Source organism: Ascidia mentula, chromosome 2 (genome assembly GCF_947561715.1).
Source record: "Ascidia mentula chromosome 2, kaAscMent1.1, whole genome shotgun sequence".
Classification (NCBI taxonomy): Eukaryota; Metazoa; Chordata; class Ascidiacea; order Phlebobranchia; family Ascidiidae; genus Ascidia; species Ascidia mentula.
Window position 1 is genome coordinate 6,833,807 of NC_138567.1, and position 20,119 is coordinate 6,853,925.

Below are 20,119 nucleotides of genomic sequence, written 5' to 3' on the forward strand. Positions count from 1 at the left end.
TTACGACGTTATAACCACGACATTGCTTACATGTCCCACGTTCAAATTCTGTTTGTCAGTTTCCGTCTTATTCAAATGGAAGTGGAAAAGCACAATGTGGTCAGATTTAAAATCGAGTTAAATCTGTTTATGGAATGTGCACTCTTTAGCGATTTCAATATGTATTTTCTGCAGATTAACTGACTAAATACATCTGTAACATAATTGCAAAGTGACATAAATTGTAGCTTTGATTGCGACAAAGAAAATGCCCCAAAAAGGTCACTTAACGTTATTCACAGCATTAGCAAAGAAAGTATTTTGTCTTTGTGGCTTCTTGGCTTTTGGTAAGATGCGTTTTTAGGATCAGTTTGGCAACTTTTTCCTGATCATATTTTTCCTGTGCTGTTTCACTGACAACATTAACACTTCAAGTTTTTCCTGTATGTTTTAGTCAGTCCCAATCCCGACCATTCTTTTGCACAAATAAAAAAATTGGCAATTCTTGTATTGCAGGTAATTTTTCCTCTCAATACTTCAGTGTACGGTGTTGGAACTCACCTCCATCGAGTTATCTATAAAACGGATAATCACAGCACAAAACTTTCTGCCTTGCTCGTAAATAACCCGCCATCGTGCACTGGTTGGCGAATAACATAAACATTGCACAAAATAAAGCAATAAATAGATGTAAAAAGACACACAGAAACGAGACACATGTCAAAACACAACGCTGTCTAGGTGAACCTGTACCATTGTATCACTTGATCATGAAGATGCTCGAAGGGATATGATTTTATGGAAACCGGAACCTATTACAGCACAAAGCAGTTTACGATTATGATTTGCAATAAGTTAAAGCAGAAAATGAGTTTTGCGGCCTTTGGTTTATACAGAAATGCTGCCCGATAACGGGCGACATTACAGTTGTGCTCTAAACGCTGGAATCTTTGCCACAAAGCACTTCGTGAAATATTGGCGTGCAAAACGCTTGCATACAGTGAGAAAAACATAAAATAAACGAATTAGCACAATTTTAACCGCTGCGCTAAAAGAAACACCATAGGGACTATAAGAAAAAGAAAAAAGTCCAAGGCTTGTACAAGATAAAAAGTATTAGGACTTGCACAGCAGCGTAATTCTCGGCCAAACAGTTTTAAGCAGCTGTGGTATCTCTATCTTCTCTTTTCTTTGCTTCGTTTCAAGCGTTGCTCCTCCAGTTTGGCCTCCTGGGCGTCTTCGATTTGGGCAATTCGCAAGCTGCCGAAGCCAAAAAAATTTTAAATAAGGGTTATGTGTGCACGTATTTGTATATGTAAACATATTATATCAACAGACCTAGGGTACCTAAAACTTTCCCGGCATTGCGTAAGTATTTGTCGATTAATGTTACGCCCAATGACAATTATTGATGGCTCGATTAAGTGCGCAACGTGTTTTGAAGTGTGTGGCATCGCATTCTTAAAAGTGTAACACCAATAATTTGTTTTTATTGAGCTGTAGACAGGGCCACGGTTTCGACAACTCGCTGCCGTTTCCGGTCCCATGGTGCTGAATATTTAGCTTAGAGGCCCGAGTCAAACTTTCGGCGAGGCAAAGAGAGGTGACAAGTGATCAGAAAAAGCAACAACACGAAGCCTTTGCAAATTATAAACACACATTACTGATAGGAAAGCATAAGGAACATTTAAGGCGAAACATGCATTACTTTTGCCTTGTACAAGATCTTACGAGCCCCATAATTGACATTAGCCAGTAGAGTTTAAACAGAATTTAAATTATTCGCAATAAATCATCATTTCCTGCTACCGCCAGTAAACTTACCTCCGTTTCTCCTCTTTTTCAATGTCTTTATAACTGGCGTCCATTTTCGACAAATCGTATTCACTTTCGCGCCCGTATTTGTGTCGGTTGTACCCGAAAATGGCACCGATTTGAGCCGAAACGTCGTCGTCGTCGTAATCTAAAAACAATACTTCACAGGTCTTCACAGGTCGCAAATCTGTCGGTGTACTGAACCCGTGACATACAACTCAAATACTATAAACCAGTTTGTGTAGTCAAAGACTTTAGCAACGCCAACAAGCGAAAATAAGCAAACCGACACATATATTATCTTTGCATTACAAACATATATGTAAACACCTAATTTGAAATCGGTAAATATATATACGCTGCTATCTATGATATAATGTTTCATCGCTGCGTATCTCAATTCAAGGCAAAGAACGGGGGCATGATACTTACCATCTTCGCCATCTTCGATAAATCCTTCCAATTCTGAGTCGTATTCGTCGTCTTCATCATCGTCATCGTGTAAAACTTGAGCTCTCCTGTACACAGCAGCGACATCTCGCGGATGCATATTTGCGGCCATGGCTCTTCTCCGGTACTCCTCAGCAGGTGTCATGCGTGAGCCATTGGGAAGTCCTATGAAACAGAGCAAATGAATTAGGGTCTGATTTAATGCAAAGAGGTCCTTCGACTGTCTTGCATGAAGGGTAAACTCAAGATATTTAAAGCTGTTTATTCATTGATCAAAACTTTCTGACTACATGTAACTTATTTCCCAAACAAAACTCATCAATATTGTAAAGCAAATAAATTTTAGCTTTAATTGCAACAAGTCGTATGTCCTGAAAGGTCACTCAATGTCATACACAGCATCAGCAAAGAAACTATGGCAATTTTGTCCTTGTTGGTTATTTAGTACCTGGCGGGCGCTTCTTGGGCTTTTGGTAGGATGCGTTTTTAGGATCAGTTTCAGCAACTCCAGGGTAGTTAGTTCGAACTCCGTGACTCTGTACACTGAGTTTACATTGACCGGAACTCTTGGCCATATTGCTGCATGAGAACAACCAATAAACAAGTGCTTCCAACCAATACAATAATATAATTATTGAAAAGGCAATGGAACACACAATGTTATGGACTGCACAATAGAGTGATTTCATATCAAATCACCAAATTTGAATCACATTTCTGACCTGACCCAATTAATAAGGTAATACCTCCCATATTAAAATAGTAATATGTAATTGTTGGCGTCAACAACTGTGTAAGTTTTCCTCACATTACGAAAAAATAATATTTGTTATCAGCCAAGACTTCCAGAAAAAAAATTAAGGGGGTGTCCAGAGTTCGGTCACGCCAATGTGTTTGCCTAAAGCGAAAATACGCCAATTATTGCGTTTGACTTAGGCTATTCTGACACCCCCCTAAAATCCGCCACTGAGTATAAAATCAAGTTGACCTTTTCCTTTGATGCATCTTTTGTATACCAATGTCGCAATAAATAATTTTTATGGGTTTAACAGTGGTATAAATGTTTTTTTTTTCAGAAATAACAAATGTTGTTGTGTACTCAGCTGCAGTGTTACACTTTCATTTTCACATTGACACAGTTAAAAAACTATTTTGTGCCAGGTATGTTTTACTTCATTATTCCACCCAAATTTTGTTACACAGGTGTTATTTTTATTACCTTTGGGCCTTTGCCATCATCTCAGTATAGGTAACAGACTTTTTCTGGGCATTGGCCGCCTGTGCCTTTTTCATTGCTTCCAAGTAGGGGTTACTCCGGCCCTTTGCTGGTGCACTTTGTTTAGAAGTCGATTTTGACAGTTTTGTTTCCATTTGCTTTGTAGATTTGGAACTGTGCCCATTTTTCAAGGCATAAGCCGAGTCACTTTTCGTCTTTCCCTTTTCATGCAGTTTGTTTGAGTTGTTGCTCTTTGAGACTTGGTTACTTCTGGGCCTTCCATTTAATGGAGAAGAGTGTCTGGAATCTTTCAGGGAAGGTGATGCAGATTTCGTTTTGGCTCTTGACTGTTGGCTGTTACTGCTGGATGCCTTTCCTGGGTGTTTTTGGCCAAACTTAGCCATGATGGCTTGAATCTTCATTTTTTTACTTTCGTCGCTGAGACCTGACTGAAGTTTGCCAATTTTCAGTGAATGTGATGCAGAATCCCCTGATTTTCGCTTCACACCTGAAGCAAGCATTAAAGGCAAAAATGAACACGATTAAATGGAAATTGTTTTTATGAATTCATCATCTCCAAAATACATAACTTTTAGCGACTAATCATGTACTTGCAACATACCTTTAGTTCCATTCTTGAGTCTTGCCTCCAATTCCTTTCGTTTTCTCTTTTCCCGTTCATATTTTTCCTGCGCTGTCAAACCATCCTCTGAATCATCACTGTCTGTAACCAAGTGCAAAAAACTGTGTACAGACACAGACAAAATTAATTTACAGTAAAATAGAGAGACAGGCCCATACTATTGAAATGTTTTTCGGCAAGAGCTTCCAGTCTATTTATTCTCAGAATTATGAGTAAATCCATAAATAGTGCTCCTAATTTATCGCAATTTTGTAAGGTATATACATACCAGAGGAAACAGTGTCATCAGAATCTTCATCTGTACTGACTGTTTCTTTTTGCTTTTTTTCTGCCAACTTTAAAAGACTATCAAAGTTGAGCCCTGCCGCAGCACTCCTTGCTTTAATTCGATTTTTTGCAATTTTTTTCCTTTTGCGGTTGTCCTCATCCGAGGAATGGTAACCGTGAGTTTCCCGACTGCCGTCTCTATTCTTGTAGGGCATCTGTAACATAAACATTATTTATTAACTAAATATTGTGAAGTGAAGACGATAATATAAGATTTGCACAAACTGGATAAAAGGATTTTATGCATTTTTAATTGATGTATGAAACACATCGAAAAACACTGCTATTAAATTGGATGCAAACCTCTTTTGCATTACCAAACTGTGATTCAGTGTTGTTGAGAACATCTAACTAAGGAAGGGTAGGAAATTACTTTGTTTATCTTTTTCATGAATGCTTTGTGCTGTCGGTCAGCTTCGGGAGATAGAGGAAATTCCTCATTTCTTGTAGTTTTTGGTGCTTTGTGTAATCCGAGGTAATCCTCACCTCTGTAGACCTAGGTCAAAACGAGAATGGGTTGATGGATATATAGACCCAAGAAAAAAATAATATGTCAATTTTAATGATTAAACAAATAATGCCATGCTGGTATTGCTACTGTTTTAGAGTATTTTGTGATATTTGGGCCCATGTATGTATCAAAATTAAAATAAAAAATTTATTTCAGAGAATAAATTGTTATATACCTGAAGGTTATCTTTTGTCCTACTTGCCATTGCTTTGGCTTTTTTGGTATGTTTCACTTCTTCACGCAGTTTTTGCAACGATTCTTTTTTCTTAGCATCTTCAACAGCTATAAAAGGTATGTAAATGCATATGTCATACTTTAAAAATGGCCTACAAACGTAAAGTGTAATGTAAACGCATTGTTACAGTTTACTTATTGTACTTACCTTTTGTTTCATTTTGCTTTCTTTGCCGTTCCAAAAAGGCCTTCACTGCAGCAGGATTTACGTTCCGACCTAGTTTTGTTGGTCCTTGCAAACTTGTGGAAAACCCAATTTTCTAAAATTGAAGAGGTGACGATAAAAAACATAGGCATACTATCTCGAAAATCACATAGCAACTCAAAGCTTAAATTTTACTGTTCTCAAAACTTAATGTCAATGTACCTTGTACAAATGTGTACAATAACTTACAGTTTTATTGCTTGCTTCCTTCTGGTTTTTCTTTGCCAGAGAAATAACATCATTCATGTTCAGGGTAGTTGCCATATTTATGCGTAAGTACAATGTTATGGCCTAACTACTAGTCTAAAACAACAAAAACATTATTTAAGAATTTCTTTTCGGCAATCATCGATTGCACGGACAAACTACCGTTTTTTCTCATGTAAAGGCATTAGTTAATCGTTTTTGTGTGGATTGCTGATAAAATTGTGCAAATTGAGTTTTTACTTTGCCTGTGCCTGGAAAACTTGATAGGCGAAATGCAATGACTTCAGCAGAACACTGATAATAAACACTAATTAAGAAGAAGATACAAAAATATTTTATTCAAAATGACATAGGCTACCCTAACCCAAATCAAGAACATATGTTTCATGATTTACTTCATTAAACAAGTGGCACGAACAAACAGTGGACGTATCAATTGTTACAGCAAGCAGGTTCAAATTAAATTTATAAAATCAAATCAGTTAAGGTACATCGCGATTGTTTCACAAACAAACAGTGGCAAAATAAACCTTTTTCGAGAAGGTTCTTTCCAAGTTAGCTTGACACGACGTGAAAATACATTCGATGTTGAAACTGTCTACAACCTCAACATCCACAACTAACAATCCCATATGAACTGACGTGCATATTTGGTGCTAAACCCAACAAAACAAGTAACAGACACGAGATTAAAAGAAATGGACAAACCTGATGACGTCATTAGATCAGCTGTTTACATCATCCGCAAACGGCGCTGTTACGCTCACTGAGCAAGGAAGGTACGTCGCGAAGCTAAAAGCACGTCATCGTTGCGTTTTACGACTCATAAATTGTAATCATGACAGGACAAACATGGCCTTGGATTTATTAGCAAAACATGATCCAGGAGAACGAAATATCTCATTTTACTGCCAATCGCTTCAATAGATAAAGTCGATTTGTGTGGTTACGCAATCACCCAAGTGCTGTAGTAGTGGTTTCATTCTTCACCATCCTTTATGCTTTTACACATGGCCGCCATAAGTGAAAAAGTTTATTAGCTCTCACACAGCAAAGCACAACACATACACAAAATGTACTTGTGATATTTAATACTGATCTACACAAGATAATTTATGATGCAAACTCCCATGCAGAATAACGACGTCTGCATTGACAAATATTTATTATAAACGTTGTAGTGTGCCAAAGCTTCGCATATGGTTATTAAAGCCTGATTAAATTTGCAACGGTGTACATCTGAAACAGGCAAAAACTGTTCCATGAATGGGACAGCACAATCGCATCACAGTAATTTCAAGCAATTAAGAGCAAAAGTGGCAGAGATAACCATATAATAAGAATAATTTACAACCACACAATTAAACCCTGCAGCAAACATTTAACTGTATTGCAAAATCACAACACTTGGTTATACTTGAAAAGTAAAGCATTACAATGCAAACATTTTACGCTCATTTCATACAGTAGGATTTTATGATGTTAACTTGTTTGGCAGTTTGCCAAACACACACACCTTCCAATTTCAGTACCAACTCCAGTTGATATACATGAAGCACAATGACCCAATGGTACACTTGTTCGACTTGATCCCCGCAATTGGATGTATCATAAGATGGGAAAAGCCAATCAATTAAAAACCACACAGGCAGTAAAATAATGGGTTAATGTGTGACAAACTAATACAGACTTGCATATTACTCCTTTGTTCTTTGAATGAAATAATTCTATCTAGTCAAGAAAGCGAACACTCATCTTGGAATCAATTTCACTTTTCATCATTTGCTGCAAAATCCAATTGTAATAGATTAAATTTAGAAACAAAATTCAAAACAACTAAACACTATAAAATCGACAAATTTTCATATGAGTTTGGGTTGCATCTAATTTTGTACTTTCTTGCATTTTCCCAAATGCAGTGTAAAAATAAATAGAAATTGTACAATGAGAACAGCTTACATTTTTGAACTCCTCAAAGGTAATTTGGCGATCATTGTTTGCATCACATTCAAGAAGTGTTCTTTCGGCTATGTGCGAGAGCTGTTCTTTGCTGATGTTGGCACCAACCAGAAGCTCCAAGACCTGAATACAAACAAATCATCAGTTTACTCTGTTATGGACACTTTAACATTGGCTAAAAATCTTACTTGCAGAAGCTCATCTTTGGAGATGGTGTTGTCCTTGTCATAATCATATATTGAAAACACAACTGTAGGGAGTAAAACATGAAGTTAACAAATAATGCCATTGATAAGTCGTCTTGAGTTTTTTGAGATAACACCTACATTTAATTTTGCTGCTAACGCTGTTTAGGGCATCTTCGAGAGTTTTGGAACTGCAAGGCCGAAAGTGGGCCAAAGTTCTCATAAAAGTCCGAAAATTAACATGTTCCTCCCTGCAGCAGAAAAGTAGTCAAAATGCAAATGTAGACATAATGGAAATATGTGATAGTGAGAACACAGCAAATTACCCATTTTTAAAAAAAGAATCCACTATCCTTTCTGCCAAAGGATTTATAGCCAGTTCTGGAATTCTGAGGAAGTCATCACGCCTGCATTATACATGTTAAAAAGTTTTTGTTTGCAATTAAAAACAAACATTTAGAAATACTATCACTGTCTGTCGATAGTTGTGGAGGTTATATATATAATATTCTATGCACTAAATGCATGTTGAGTTATGCAATGGGTTTTTAAATATATAAATGTACATACGTGAGAAATCCATTCTGCTCTTTGTCGAGACTGGTAAATCTGCTGAATAGTCTAATGATTTGGTTGCAATGAACTGAAATAAAAAACAAAAGCGTGTTTCTATTTAGAAAACAAACTAAATCTTTTGCGTATAATACTTTTTCTGTCTAACATAAGGGGGTGGGCAAATCAACAGAGCTTTTCAAGTGGTACGCCATTTAGTCTACTCTATACAATTTGCCGCACTTTGCAGAAGCCAAAACTGCTGCAAATACATGATGTCAGTTTTCTTTATTTAGCATTTGTGACGCAATAGTATCAATGTGAAATTGTTGCACTGTTGAAGTAATTCTGACATCGTGTATTCAACTGTGCAACAATTTCACGTTGATACTATTGCGTCACAAATGCACAATAAAGAAATCCAAGCAACTGGTGATATTGGCTAAATTGTTATTCATTGGTGGTATGTCATAACAGTTATGGTATAGTGATACGGTGGTACGCAGTGTATTAAAAAACAAATGAGCGGTACGTGATTGGAAAAAGTTTGAGAAACACTGCTCTATATGTATACCAATTCACATTTGCATGATTATAAAACAGCAATTAGCACACTGTTCACTCTCTTCCAGATCTCCAACACCACCATCAACAAAACTGTCCACCATTAAAAGGTAAAAATCAGTGCAATGTTTTGCCTGGTTTATGCATTCTACATTTGCTACTTGGTTTAAAGGTTATATGTTTTGAGATGTGAAAGCATAAACTTCAAGTTTAAATCATACTTTATGACACAATTAGGCATTTTTTGCTGAAAGTGTAATAACAGAATACAAGCAAGAAAATATTAGTAAATTCCAATATTATAATTATACCAGTACTGCTTTAAAACTTACACCCAGTTTCCTTGTGTATAACTTGAATCTCCTCCTCTTGCAGATGTAGTGATGATCTTGACCCCATTTTGTATAGCCTACTTATGTTTCCACGAGTGTTTTAGTTAAATGTCAAGAATTACCAGACCTTTTTATATAATATACAATCTATATAAATACATGTAATGAAAAATCCTTATTTACCCAGAGGACAACGTAACACACACACAGCGAAATACTACTTACCTTTATTTCGGAAAAAAACACAAGTCACTGCAGCCCAGCACACACAAAAACAATAAAACCGGAATATAAACTAACGTATGGAAGTTGGTGTTTCTACATTTTCCCGAAATAATATACGTAAAGCGGTTAACCGTTCAAAACATAAAAAGGTGCTGGGGAATTTTTTAACTTTTGGCAATAAAAGTTACATTTAATTTCACAGTCAATTTGTTACAAAAATTCCACTACACAAACATTTGTTGTAGTATTTTATGATATAAGTCAAAAGCGTGCAAGATAACTGTGTTGCAGCACTCCTAAATAACAAACTTTATTTCAGTTCGTGCATAATAATGTTTCAGATATAAGCATTTTAAGTAAATAAAACTCATTCGAACCAAACGCCATAAATGCAGTCGAACTTGCGAATATGCGGGTAAGCCATATAGGAGTATAGTGGCGTACCACATGGTTTTGTTAAAATCAAGAAAATGTTTTGTTGGCTTCACGATGTAGCCTACTTCATCTTGTACTGTGTACGTTACTGTGTATAAATATATTACAAAATTTTATTTCTGGAAAACAAAACTAATCATTTCTTCTGGTTGTGTGGAAACTTGATCTTCATCCGAATTTTTCCAAAGCTAAAACACATCAATGTTAACGCACTGTTTTCGGTACAAGTCAACTAACCAAATGAGTACACCGATAAAGATAACATTCAAGTTTTAATAACATTGTTAAGCATAAAGGCTTACCGCTTGTAGGTTACCGTCATTCCTCCATGTGATTGCAATGATGTAAATAGCGTACCCAGGTATAAAGATTATTGAGCTGAGACTCATGCACTGAGCCAACACTTGCGCCCAAATTGGATATTTGTATTCTTCATATTTTAAACTTGAGGTAGTGGAAAGGTAGTAAATCATTACCAACTGGAAAAAAATATTTCTTGACGTCAAAACAAACAAACGCACATTACTTTTTTGGGAGATTTGTTCTCACCAAGCAAGTGATTGGCCCCAGAAATTTCCAGCATATAACAAACCAGGCCCTTCCTCTTCTTTTACCTATCATGTCTTCCACGGCACGCCAGTAATTGTTGCCTCCGTAAAGCCATCCTATCGCGACTAGTTCGCACAATACCATGAAAAATATGCACCAGCCCGCCACAGCGTAGTTATTGTACAACTCAAATATGTAAATGCCTCCCTGCAAAGTACAAATAGGCGAATGATTTTAAAAGTCAATGATTTTAAAAGTCCTTTTAAAATCATTGAATAGAGTATACAAAAATGCCCAAACGCAATCATAAATAGGTTGTATGACATAGTTATATCTTGTGTATCTATAATAGGATAAACTATTGCCTCAACGCAAATAATAGGCATGTGTACGTTGGTTAAGGATTGAAACTGTTCCTTAAACTGTGATTTACAATTATAGCCGGATATGGTTGTATTTTTTTGCAAACATACGTCATAAAACGTATTACAAACCGATAGACACTGATATCGCTTATAGAGTAAATGGTGAAAGTTGCATTTACCGTAATGGGTTATTTTAGGCAAACACTTACCTCTGTAAGCATGATAAACCCCACCAGACACATTACAATGGCAAATACTCCTTGAACCATTTCCCTTGAATATCGGTGGCGTTGGATCATCGAAAAATTTTCCAACACCGTTTCCACTAAACATTCCTGGTAGACAAACTACAGCCAGAAACAAAACTTCACTTATATTTTGGCCTTTGTCACCATACCCTTTTTCGTTTTATCGGAGCCCAAGTCATTTTATTTCTTTCGTATATTGTTTAACTGCGTAGTTGTTGTTTTACGCAAAATGCACATGATTTGAATTGGTAAGCGCTTATGGTCGGGCTAGTTGGCATAGCAACAACTGCAAGAAACAAAGTGCAAAAACCTGTGAATCAAATCCAAGGAAAAGTATTGTGACGAAGAAGAGTGAACACCACAATTGCGGAAATGGGAGGAGCGACAAAGCCTCAGGATATGCGATGAAGGCCAACCCTGGCCCAGAACTTGCAACTTGATCAACTGTTGTGTTCTGCATCAATGCGACAAATCGTTAAAACGTGCGATATTAGCGGTTAAATGATTTGCAAAATTTGGAGATTAACCTTGTACTTTGCCATTGCGCCCAGTGTTGAGAAGACGGCAAATCCACTGCAAAAACTTGTGATAGAGTTTACAGCTCCTATCAGTAGCGAATTTCTGAAAACACCCATAACGAAAGCATTGGCGTTTGACTCATCATTTCAGTTACATTTAATTATGTTGTTGGTTGTGTTAAATGAACAAGGACATGCCTCACCTGTAAAAGTTATTGTTGTACTTGTTGTAGCTGCCCAAGATTAGCAGAATGCCAAAACCCAATCCAAATGAGAAAAAAACCTGTGATCCAGCGCTCACCCAGACCTAAACAACACACAGCGATATAATGGAAAAGAAGTGATACCAACGGTAAATGCCACCTCAATGTCTTGCAGCCTCGTAATGTTGGGATAAATATAGTATTTTATTCCCTCTGCAGCGCCATCAAGTGTTGCACCTCGAACAAGGATAATTGCGATCAGAATGAATGGAAGAGTGGCGGTGACGTAGACGATCTGTAATTTGAAAGCTTATAGTATGTATTTGAATAGTCTGTTCTCTATATCGGGGAAACCGGAAGAGCCCTGAAAACCAGAAATAAGGAGCACCGCCGCAACGTTGCATCAAAAGACGCAAGTAAGACAGCGTTGGCCAAGCATGCTGCCTTAAAAGGTCATCGGTTTGCCTTCGACAATGCTGAGGTTTTGGAAAGGAAGGTGGATCGCACTAAGCTTTTTCCTGGAAGCGCTCCATATCCACAAGTACAATCGCATTGTAATGATAAGGAACAGTGCGTGTATTTCCTGCTGCTGTATGACAACTTGCTGTAACTGTTGTTTCCCGCCTTTTTAATAACATCACGTGATTCAAAAGTGTTGTACCAGTACCATTACCATTATCCTGAGGAAGCCGTGCCGGATAGCAGGCGAAACGTCAATATGCCAGAAGAACAGACTAATAAAAATACAATATGCCCGAAGGCAACAGAAACATTATATTTATAGTATGTGTGTTGAATTCGGGTAAAACTTTGCCTTTTCCAACTCAATGCAATATGAATGGCCGTGCAAGGAACAAACCCGACCTTTGCCGTCCACTTAATGCCTTTAAACGTGGAGAAATAGATTCCAATCCACAACAGGGCCAAGTACAGAGCAAGATCGGAACGCAAGGTTCCCAGGGATTCAATTCCATCCGAAATGCCCAATACTTTAAAACTGTAGAAACATCGAATATTGTGCTATGGTTTTTCGTTAAACGCCACAGGTACTTCTGTGTGATATATTATCACTCAAATGTATTAGGAGTCCATGAGAGCAATACCGAGATTTAAAATAACATTATTTAGATACGTATATTGATATGTACAAGGGAAATACAAAAAGAAGTAGTTACCGCTGCAATACAGCAACCTTCTAATACTACAGGTGCGGTAGGACCGTTATGGGACCTAGCGGACCTAGCGGACCTAGAGGACCTGTAGTATTAGAAGGTACCGCTGCAATACGGCTCTTCTGGCAATGATTTTATTATATCGACGTTTTCACCACCATGCAGCATGCAGCCTTCATCAGAATGTTATTCAGGATGTTAAAATAATTGCCAGAAGAGTCGTATTGCAGCAATGCCGGGCAGAATATATGATAATTTATTTAAAGCAATAGTTACCGCCAAAATTCTTCCGCTGACGTTGAAAAACTATTGTTGAAAACGGAGTGATTTATTTTCGCTCCGTTCGAGGAAACGCACATTTTCGTATTCCATTCGTTGTCGCAGTGTGACCAGGGTAAAACACCAGAAAAACTGGACACAAGGTATTTAAGTGCCCATGCCAGTATGATCGGGTAGTACGTATTGACGTGGAGAATGACAACGACGTTCGCCAAAGCAATACCTGAATAGACAGTGTCGACTATTATAGTATACAATGCAAACCAATTTATGTCATGTTGATGTTGTTAAAAAATACCTTTAAATAAAGGAACCTTTGCCCAGCTTTTAAGCAATCCACTTTGGACATATTGACCCAAAGACGTTTCCAGCAGAATAACAGGAACTCCCAGAGTGACAGCAAACAGCAGATAGGGAATCAAAAAGGCACCTTAAGTAAATAATTGCATTTTGACGAGAACGACTAAAAGACCACTAATTGGCGAAGGGGAAAGTTTGCAGGTGTTATGCAACAACAAACTTACAATAAGCTACATTAATTAAATCAGGTCTAGCGTGTATAGTAAACATAACATTCCACTACACTTTTATCAAATCGTACCTCCACCGTTTTTGAAGCACAGATAAGGAAATCTCCATATGTTTCCCAATCCAATGGAACAGCCAATCACAGCGAACAAAAAGTCGTAAGACTTGTTCCATTTCGGTCTACTTACCGCGTTGTCTCTGAGAGCTTTCTGGATAAAGATGTGCCGAAAATTACCAATGAGAAGTATTTCCAAAAAAACTTACGGCATCAAGAGATTCCATCGTGGTTTCTTAGGATCAAGGTCTTTATAAGGCCAGTTACTAAACTTGAAATTATGCGATTTAAACTGCACCGAAAGACGGAAATCCTAAGAGAAAACGGCTTCGTTTTTTGTATTGCGTTGAAAATAACTTTTGTTTATTGATTTTTCAACTTTTGCTTGCGCGATAAGGATCTGCTGCATTGCTCAGCAGAAACGCGTTTTGCGCAACTATGTAAAACTATTCCTGAATGTGCGTAGGAAAGCTCTGCTCAATTCATGCTCCTTCTACGGTAACATATTACCAAATGTTATTCTGACCAACTACTTGTTAAATTTATAATACTGTTTTTCCGTGTTGAACGCTTCGAAAACGATTACGGCAAAACAGCCTTTTTTGCAGCTGGATATAAGCTGCAGACGAAATCGATATTGTTCGCCACAAACGTGACTATTGCATCCGCCCGTATGTTAGGGTTATAGAAAACAACTTTCCGCTTTATGCAGACAAAACCATCTGCTTTCACCCCAGGCAACCAACCACATCGGTAAAATCGGCTTTGTTCATGATAAATTAACATTTACTTCAAGTATTTTGCACCTAACATCGTAAATTATCATATTCACAACAGGAATGTCTCGTGCTCACTTCCATACAAATGCATGCTGAAGTGGAATTACGAAAAGCTATACAGGAAGCTAGCCAAGATGCATCAACAAATCATTAAACCGCTGCATTGTGTACAGAAAACTCAAACATTATGGGAACGGAATATCTGCGACGACTGAACAAGTGTTTAACCCCACCCATAACACATGCATATCGTCATCTTCTTCAGGAACGAAAAGCGTTTTCCGTTTTCGCTTGGTCGCCCCGCTGCAAGCTAGATATGTTGGGAGCGATACAGTGGCATTTCTATCGAACGCCACCAACACGCAGTAATCCAGACCCGATATATGAAAGCAGTTCTCGAGGGACAGAACGTATCTTCATTCGGGGCTTGCCGCAAACTCGTGGTACACGACCAAGATGGTGTTCCTGCTTGCCTTCATCTTCAACAATTGAACGACTTGCGTGGTTCCACAGTGGTCGTCTCTCCCGCTCACGCTAACTTTGAAGCGCGGTTGCTCGCATTCTAGTTGCGGAGGCAAACACTTCTGTACCAAATTGCCCATTTCTGGGTGTGTGTGGTCATGGCATACGAAAGCATCAAACTCGTAACTTTCGTCACTCTTACTAGCCCAACAAGAGCGATGTCGGTATTGATGTACAGTTGTTGAAGGCGAGATCCAAATACTCCAGGGCCATGGTGGCAGAAGGTTTTCCCTTTGAGGTGAAGCGGCCCTTGCAGAATGTTTTCGTTTCTATCACCGGATAATTGGATGAAACGTGAAAGACCTTGAAGTTTCTCAGTCGACGCAGACGGTCGCTCGGAATAGGGTGCATCGCGCCGTGTAAATCACGACCATCGAAGTTAGTAGTCGACTGGAAAATGTGGGTATAGAGCCTGAATTCGAGCTGAGGTCGAGGTACTTTAACTTATCCAACAGCGCAAACGCTTCATCTTCTAGCACAAGTGATCCACTACACACCGGGACAGTTTGTGATGCATTGTATGCTGCAAAATTTCCATCCGAGTTAATTGCAACTAGTTCACGATAACGCGTAAAAGCGTTGCGTCCTGCGTGTGTTATTATGTTTGGGCTCAGATCTAATATCTGCACATTCTGTTCAAGGTATTGGGGAACTTCAATTAGTCCTCTTTTTTGACAAGATATAAACTTTAAGTCGAATCTTGCTCATTGGGGCAGGCCAATTCGATGAAACACCACTTCGATGTTAAACATTTTAGTTTCAGCGTTATTTTCCACGGGCGAACATTGCAGTCTGTAGAAACGGCTCGCACTGGGTATGTTGCTTTGCAGTTGTAGACTTAAAAGCAGAAACACAAGCAACAGTCTAGTACGCAGTGCTTCCCACATTTCTGCTTCTTAATTGCTTTACCTTATAGGAAACTACCACGTGCTAGAATAGCCAGCTTCCGCGTGATGAATGCAATACCAAGACTTGAAAAAAGGAATGCCGCCACGAAAGCTGGGCTGAGCGCATTTCCAATTCAATTCCCAATTGAATTAAAATTACTGAAAGCGCCTAACTGTTTTAGAAGAATTCAACGGTTTTCGAAGCATATATTTTTTTTCAATTCAAGTAATGGTACTTATAGTTTTTTACAAATGTGCAATTTACAATCCAACGGTACTGTGTGCAATAGTTGTTTTTTCTCCCACGGAATATGTGTAATCATTCTTTTGGTGTACGATGTCCCCAGTGCATGTAAGTCAGGCAGAATTTGTTGATGTAAAGCAACAGAAATTTAAACACGGTTTACCAACATGTAAAAATTCACCACGAAAATAATTTCGGCAGTCTCCGATCTAACGAGCCGCAAACTCACGATTATTATGCTGCACTTTCGTAAATTTTAAATATTTGTTATTTTATACCGCTAGAAGTCGCTAGTAAGTAACAAACTCCGCGCAAGCAAATTCTCAACTTTAAATTCAAAACATCGGGCATAAAATTTTAACAATTGCTGGCAACATAAGAAATGTACTGTGACCTGTAATATGGTAAAACGAATTAAGATGGCTTCCAAAGCTACCTTTAATCATAGTCCTCATATAAGCTATACTGACAAAAAGATTTTAATTTGTCCGGACTGTGGTTGAAACCTAAATTCAACACTTCCGCAGCACAGGATTTGATTTTGTGCCAACCCCTTCCATAGGCTTTTTGGGTCCCGAGCGAGATGGAAAAAGTAAATAAAACCAAGTTCTTTGACATAAAACAAAATACCTGGGTGGAAATTAACTCGACAGAAATGGAATTTTTTATAATTTAATCCCTTACTAATCGTTTTACTCTAATCAATATACAATTTTGGCTACAATTGTGGTAAAGAGTATGAGGTGCGATTTACAGAATTATAAAATAACAATGAAAAAATTATCAGTCAAACAAATATTCTGTAATACACTTTTGTATATCTTGAGTACTTTTATTTCTTTTTCCCGCTAGAGTTCGCTCGTGAACCACAAAGTAAATACATGCAAATTCTAAACTTCCAATATCGAGACAGGAGACAGCCAAAACGAAATACACTGCTTCTTTCGGTAAAACGAATATTTTTGTAGCATTAATGTTTCATGCGGGCATGATTGACAGGATCTGGTTGAAAGAGCGTTGGACCTGGTTAGCCCAGGGTCGTGAGTTCAAACCTCACCGGGAGTCTGGTTCGGCTTCGGCTTGTCGGGAAAAAGGTGGGTGATCGAGCTGGGCTGCATTGCCTGTAAAACTTTTTGCAGCATAAAACGAAACCAAAGCTTCTTTTAAACCTAAACACAATAAACCTGTCACGAACACATGATTTCGGAGGGCAATGTCAGATTTCGTCACACTAATGCAGCAAACTTTGTGATTTGGGTAGGGATAATACTATTTACCAGATTACTTAAAAGTTTCCTCTCTTATTATCGCAGGCTTTCGTCCTTGACCAAGGTTGTCTTGCGGAAAACGCTGCCGTGTTTTTGCTGATGTGCGGTTTTGCATTACAATGACGTTACCGTTGGGAGAATACACAGACGAACGTGCATAAGCCCAAGCTTTAGAGCTCAACTATCTCAGCAAGCAACTCTTAAGTTGACGTGTGTATTTTGAAGGGTTTGTCGGCCTTACTCTGGCTAAATTCTCACATTTATGTTCACGGTCATGGTCGTAGTGACAATGTTGAAAAACGGTTGGCTTGGATCTTTTAAGTTCTCCGCACAAGATCTTGACATGCAATCGAACGCTCCATATTATAGTGGCACTAACATGTCAATTTGTGCTGAGACGTGTTATTATTATGGGTGTGTAGGTTGATTGGTGCGGATAAGAGGAAAAGTATATTAGCAAACAAACCTGAAGTTCAACGCGTAGGTTTTGTATTCTTAATGTAATGCCTAGCTTAGAGTTGTCAGTTACTTTCCTCGTGAATATGTTTCGTATTTCACAATATTGCTGGAATGTTTGTTCGTCCTAAACTTACAAGTTTATTTTTGACTTTGTAGTTAGTCGTTTTTGTTTCAAATAATAAATAATAAATGGTATAATCTCATTACAAAACACTTTTGCCGGATCAATTTATTGAGCAAAAAGTTTCATTTCGCATCAAAAAGTTAACACCAAACATCACTTTTTCACATTTTGATTTGTTTATTTCACACATATTCAACACCTCCACAACGGTTTAAGGCTCCTCGGGTATCTCAGGTTCCAAGGGTTCCACTACCACCGGCGGGATGTCATTGGAAAGGTTGCACAGATCGCCATCACAACAAACAAAACAGACGCGCACCTAAAAAAAAGGGAAAAGTATGAATGACGCATAAAACCAGTGCTCAAACTTTTTCGCGTTCAGCACATTTGGAAAATTTTCCACCTCACTTGCGGCGCACCAATTATAACTATTTTTCCCATGTTAACCATATTCAGTCGCAGAAGGCTGGTTTAATTTAGTATTTTATCCATTTATCTCACAAAACATTAAATTATAGGTTTGAATTGCCTCGCGAAACTAGAAACGCACAGTTTGAGAACCACTTGATCAGACTAAAATCATCATGTATGATAATTGTCATAATGTTACCATCCATAAGCCAAACATTGGAAAATTTACCTGCTTGTCAATAGCCGACGCCGAGTAGCAGTTCTGGGCGTTGTTCGCTGTATTTCTTACACAAGCCTCGGTCTGTTTGCATCTTTTTTCCACTTTCTTGTAACCGTGGTTAATTTCGATTTTGGTTTGGCAACCCATTCCCTGTAACAAGCCAAAAGATTGTGGTCAGAACTTCGAGAAAATGCTGTCGCCTTAAACAAACAGTTTTATTTTCATTTTTACACAGCAGTTCTGTGTGACAATTTTTACGCGGAACGCTTTTTATAGAAAAAACGTATGGCCTATGTATATCGTTGAAACCCAAGGTTAGGATGGCGAGCGGTTTGTAACATTGGTCAATAATAAGACCGACCCTCATACCAAGTTACACTGTTCGTGATCAGGATACCGCGTTTTCGAATCCCGGCGTGGTAAAAATAACAACAAAAGTTATTGTACACATACCTCTCCACCGCAGTCGATCATGGTAACGTTGACCTCAACCCCGTTGATAATTTCACCATCGTAGCATCGTTGGACCGGCACTGAAATGAAAAGGTTGTTTTTAATAATGTTTGTATTATGCTTAGGTTTATTTGCAATCGTTACCTGGGTTCTGGGCGACGACAAAAGTAACCAAAGCAGCGATGATCAAAAGTTTCATTATTCTTGCCAACTAGTTTTGTTCAGCTAGCTTTAATCTGGAATTGAAAAATTATGCCATCAACACACTATCGACTTTACCACAAAATATTTTTGCGAAGGAATGTAGGAATACGAAAAACAGAAAAACTTCAGTCGTCTTAATATTTTTCCCTTTACCCAATCAACTTCACCGAGAATAATTACAGGCGATTTTTTAAGCGGCATTTTGCAGCTTACACGCAACCATGTTCAACAATCCTTCAGTCATTGTCACGATGAAGGCAGACGAGTGAACAGGTGGCGTTGCTCGCTCCCTTAAATACCCGCCGAGGTAGAAGTTCAAGGCAGTGCAACAGGAAAACCTGTTTAACCTGATTTTTAGGAAAACGAAGAGACACGTCGTGGTTGCGAAAGGTCATGTAAAATACGCGGTCAAGACAACGCTCGTGTTTCGGGTGGTGTTTATGCGAATTTTGGTTTGGAAATTTTCGCCACACCCGTAAACTTGCCGCATAATTCTACTTCCAGCGGCTTTGTACATGGTTGTGAACCTCAACTTCTTAAACTAATTAAAAGAAGTTCGCATACATGGAGATTATTTGTCGCGATCGAACTAAAATTTGTACTAAAATTGATTTCTGAATGTTATAATTTTTTCGGAATTCTTTTAAAAAACGTTAAAACGCAGTACATGTTTGAAGGCACATTTATATTTATAACAGTTATCTTGCATATTGTTAACTTTTTTATTATTAAAATATTATTGATCTTCTATTCAGTTAACAAGGTTATGCACGAGTTTTTGGCATATTTGGT

The 20,119-nt window shown here is 38.1% G+C and overlaps 4 protein-coding genes across 4 annotated transcripts; all 4 read right to left on the reverse strand.

Moving 5' to 3' along the window:
• Window positions 1–483: 483 nt before the first annotated feature.
• On the reverse strand, window positions 484–5,685 carry LOC145889116 (uncharacterized). The gene is made up of 11 exons (XM_082979998.1): window positions 5,570–5,685; window positions 5,324–5,435; window positions 5,117–5,223; window positions 4,804–4,926; window positions 4,372–4,585; window positions 4,083–4,184; window positions 3,464–3,968; window positions 2,693–2,823; window positions 2,227–2,409; window positions 1,804–1,942; window positions 484–1,239 (listed from the first exon to the last, which is right to left on the reverse strand). The coding sequence occupies exons 1-11, from the start codon at window positions 5,642–5,644 to the stop codon at window positions 1,155–1,157; spliced, it is 1,776 nt and encodes a 591-aa protein (XP_082836124.1). The 5' UTR covers window positions 5,645–5,685; the 3' UTR covers window positions 484–1,154.
• A 917-nt stretch (window positions 5,686–6,602) lies between these two features.
• On the reverse strand, window positions 6,603–9,410 carry LOC145888733 (calcineurin B homologous protein 1-like). Its single transcript, XM_082979558.1, has 7 exons — window positions 9,180–9,410; window positions 8,302–8,374; window positions 8,058–8,138; window positions 7,873–7,982; window positions 7,735–7,796; window positions 7,547–7,669; window positions 6,603–7,372 (listed from the first exon to the last, which is right to left on the reverse strand). The coding sequence occupies exons 1-7, from the start codon at window positions 9,244–9,246 to the stop codon at window positions 7,319–7,321; spliced, it is 570 nt and encodes a 189-aa protein (XP_082835684.1). The 5' UTR covers window positions 9,247–9,410; the 3' UTR covers window positions 6,603–7,318.
• A 483-nt stretch (window positions 9,411–9,893) lies between these two features.
• On the reverse strand, window positions 9,894–13,983 carry LOC145889993 (sodium- and chloride-dependent GABA transporter 3-like). The gene is made up of 13 exons (XM_082981040.1): window positions 13,966–13,983; window positions 13,775–13,910; window positions 13,472–13,603; window positions 13,171–13,396; window positions 12,587–12,719; window positions 11,883–12,017; window positions 11,723–11,826; window positions 11,529–11,622; window positions 11,312–11,455; window positions 10,963–11,100; window positions 10,389–10,595; window positions 10,142–10,318; window positions 9,894–10,027 (listed from the first exon to the last, which is right to left on the reverse strand). The coding sequence occupies exons 1-13, from the start codon at window positions 13,981–13,983 to the stop codon at window positions 9,953–9,955; spliced, it is 1,719 nt and encodes a 572-aa protein (XP_082837166.1). The 3' UTR covers window positions 9,894–9,952.
• A 4,146-nt stretch (window positions 13,984–18,129) lies between these two features.
• LOC145889661 (uncharacterized) lies at window positions 18,130–19,395 on the reverse strand. Its single transcript, XM_082980655.1, has 4 exons — window positions 19,268–19,395; window positions 19,124–19,203; window positions 18,680–18,820; window positions 18,130–18,358 (listed from the first exon to the last, which is right to left on the reverse strand). Exons 1-4 carry the CDS (start codon window positions 19,320–19,322, stop codon window positions 18,251–18,253), a joined length of 384 nt encoding a protein of 127 aa, XP_082836781.1. The 5' UTR covers window positions 19,323–19,395; the 3' UTR covers window positions 18,130–18,250.
• Window positions 19,396–20,119: the final 724 nt, after the last annotated feature.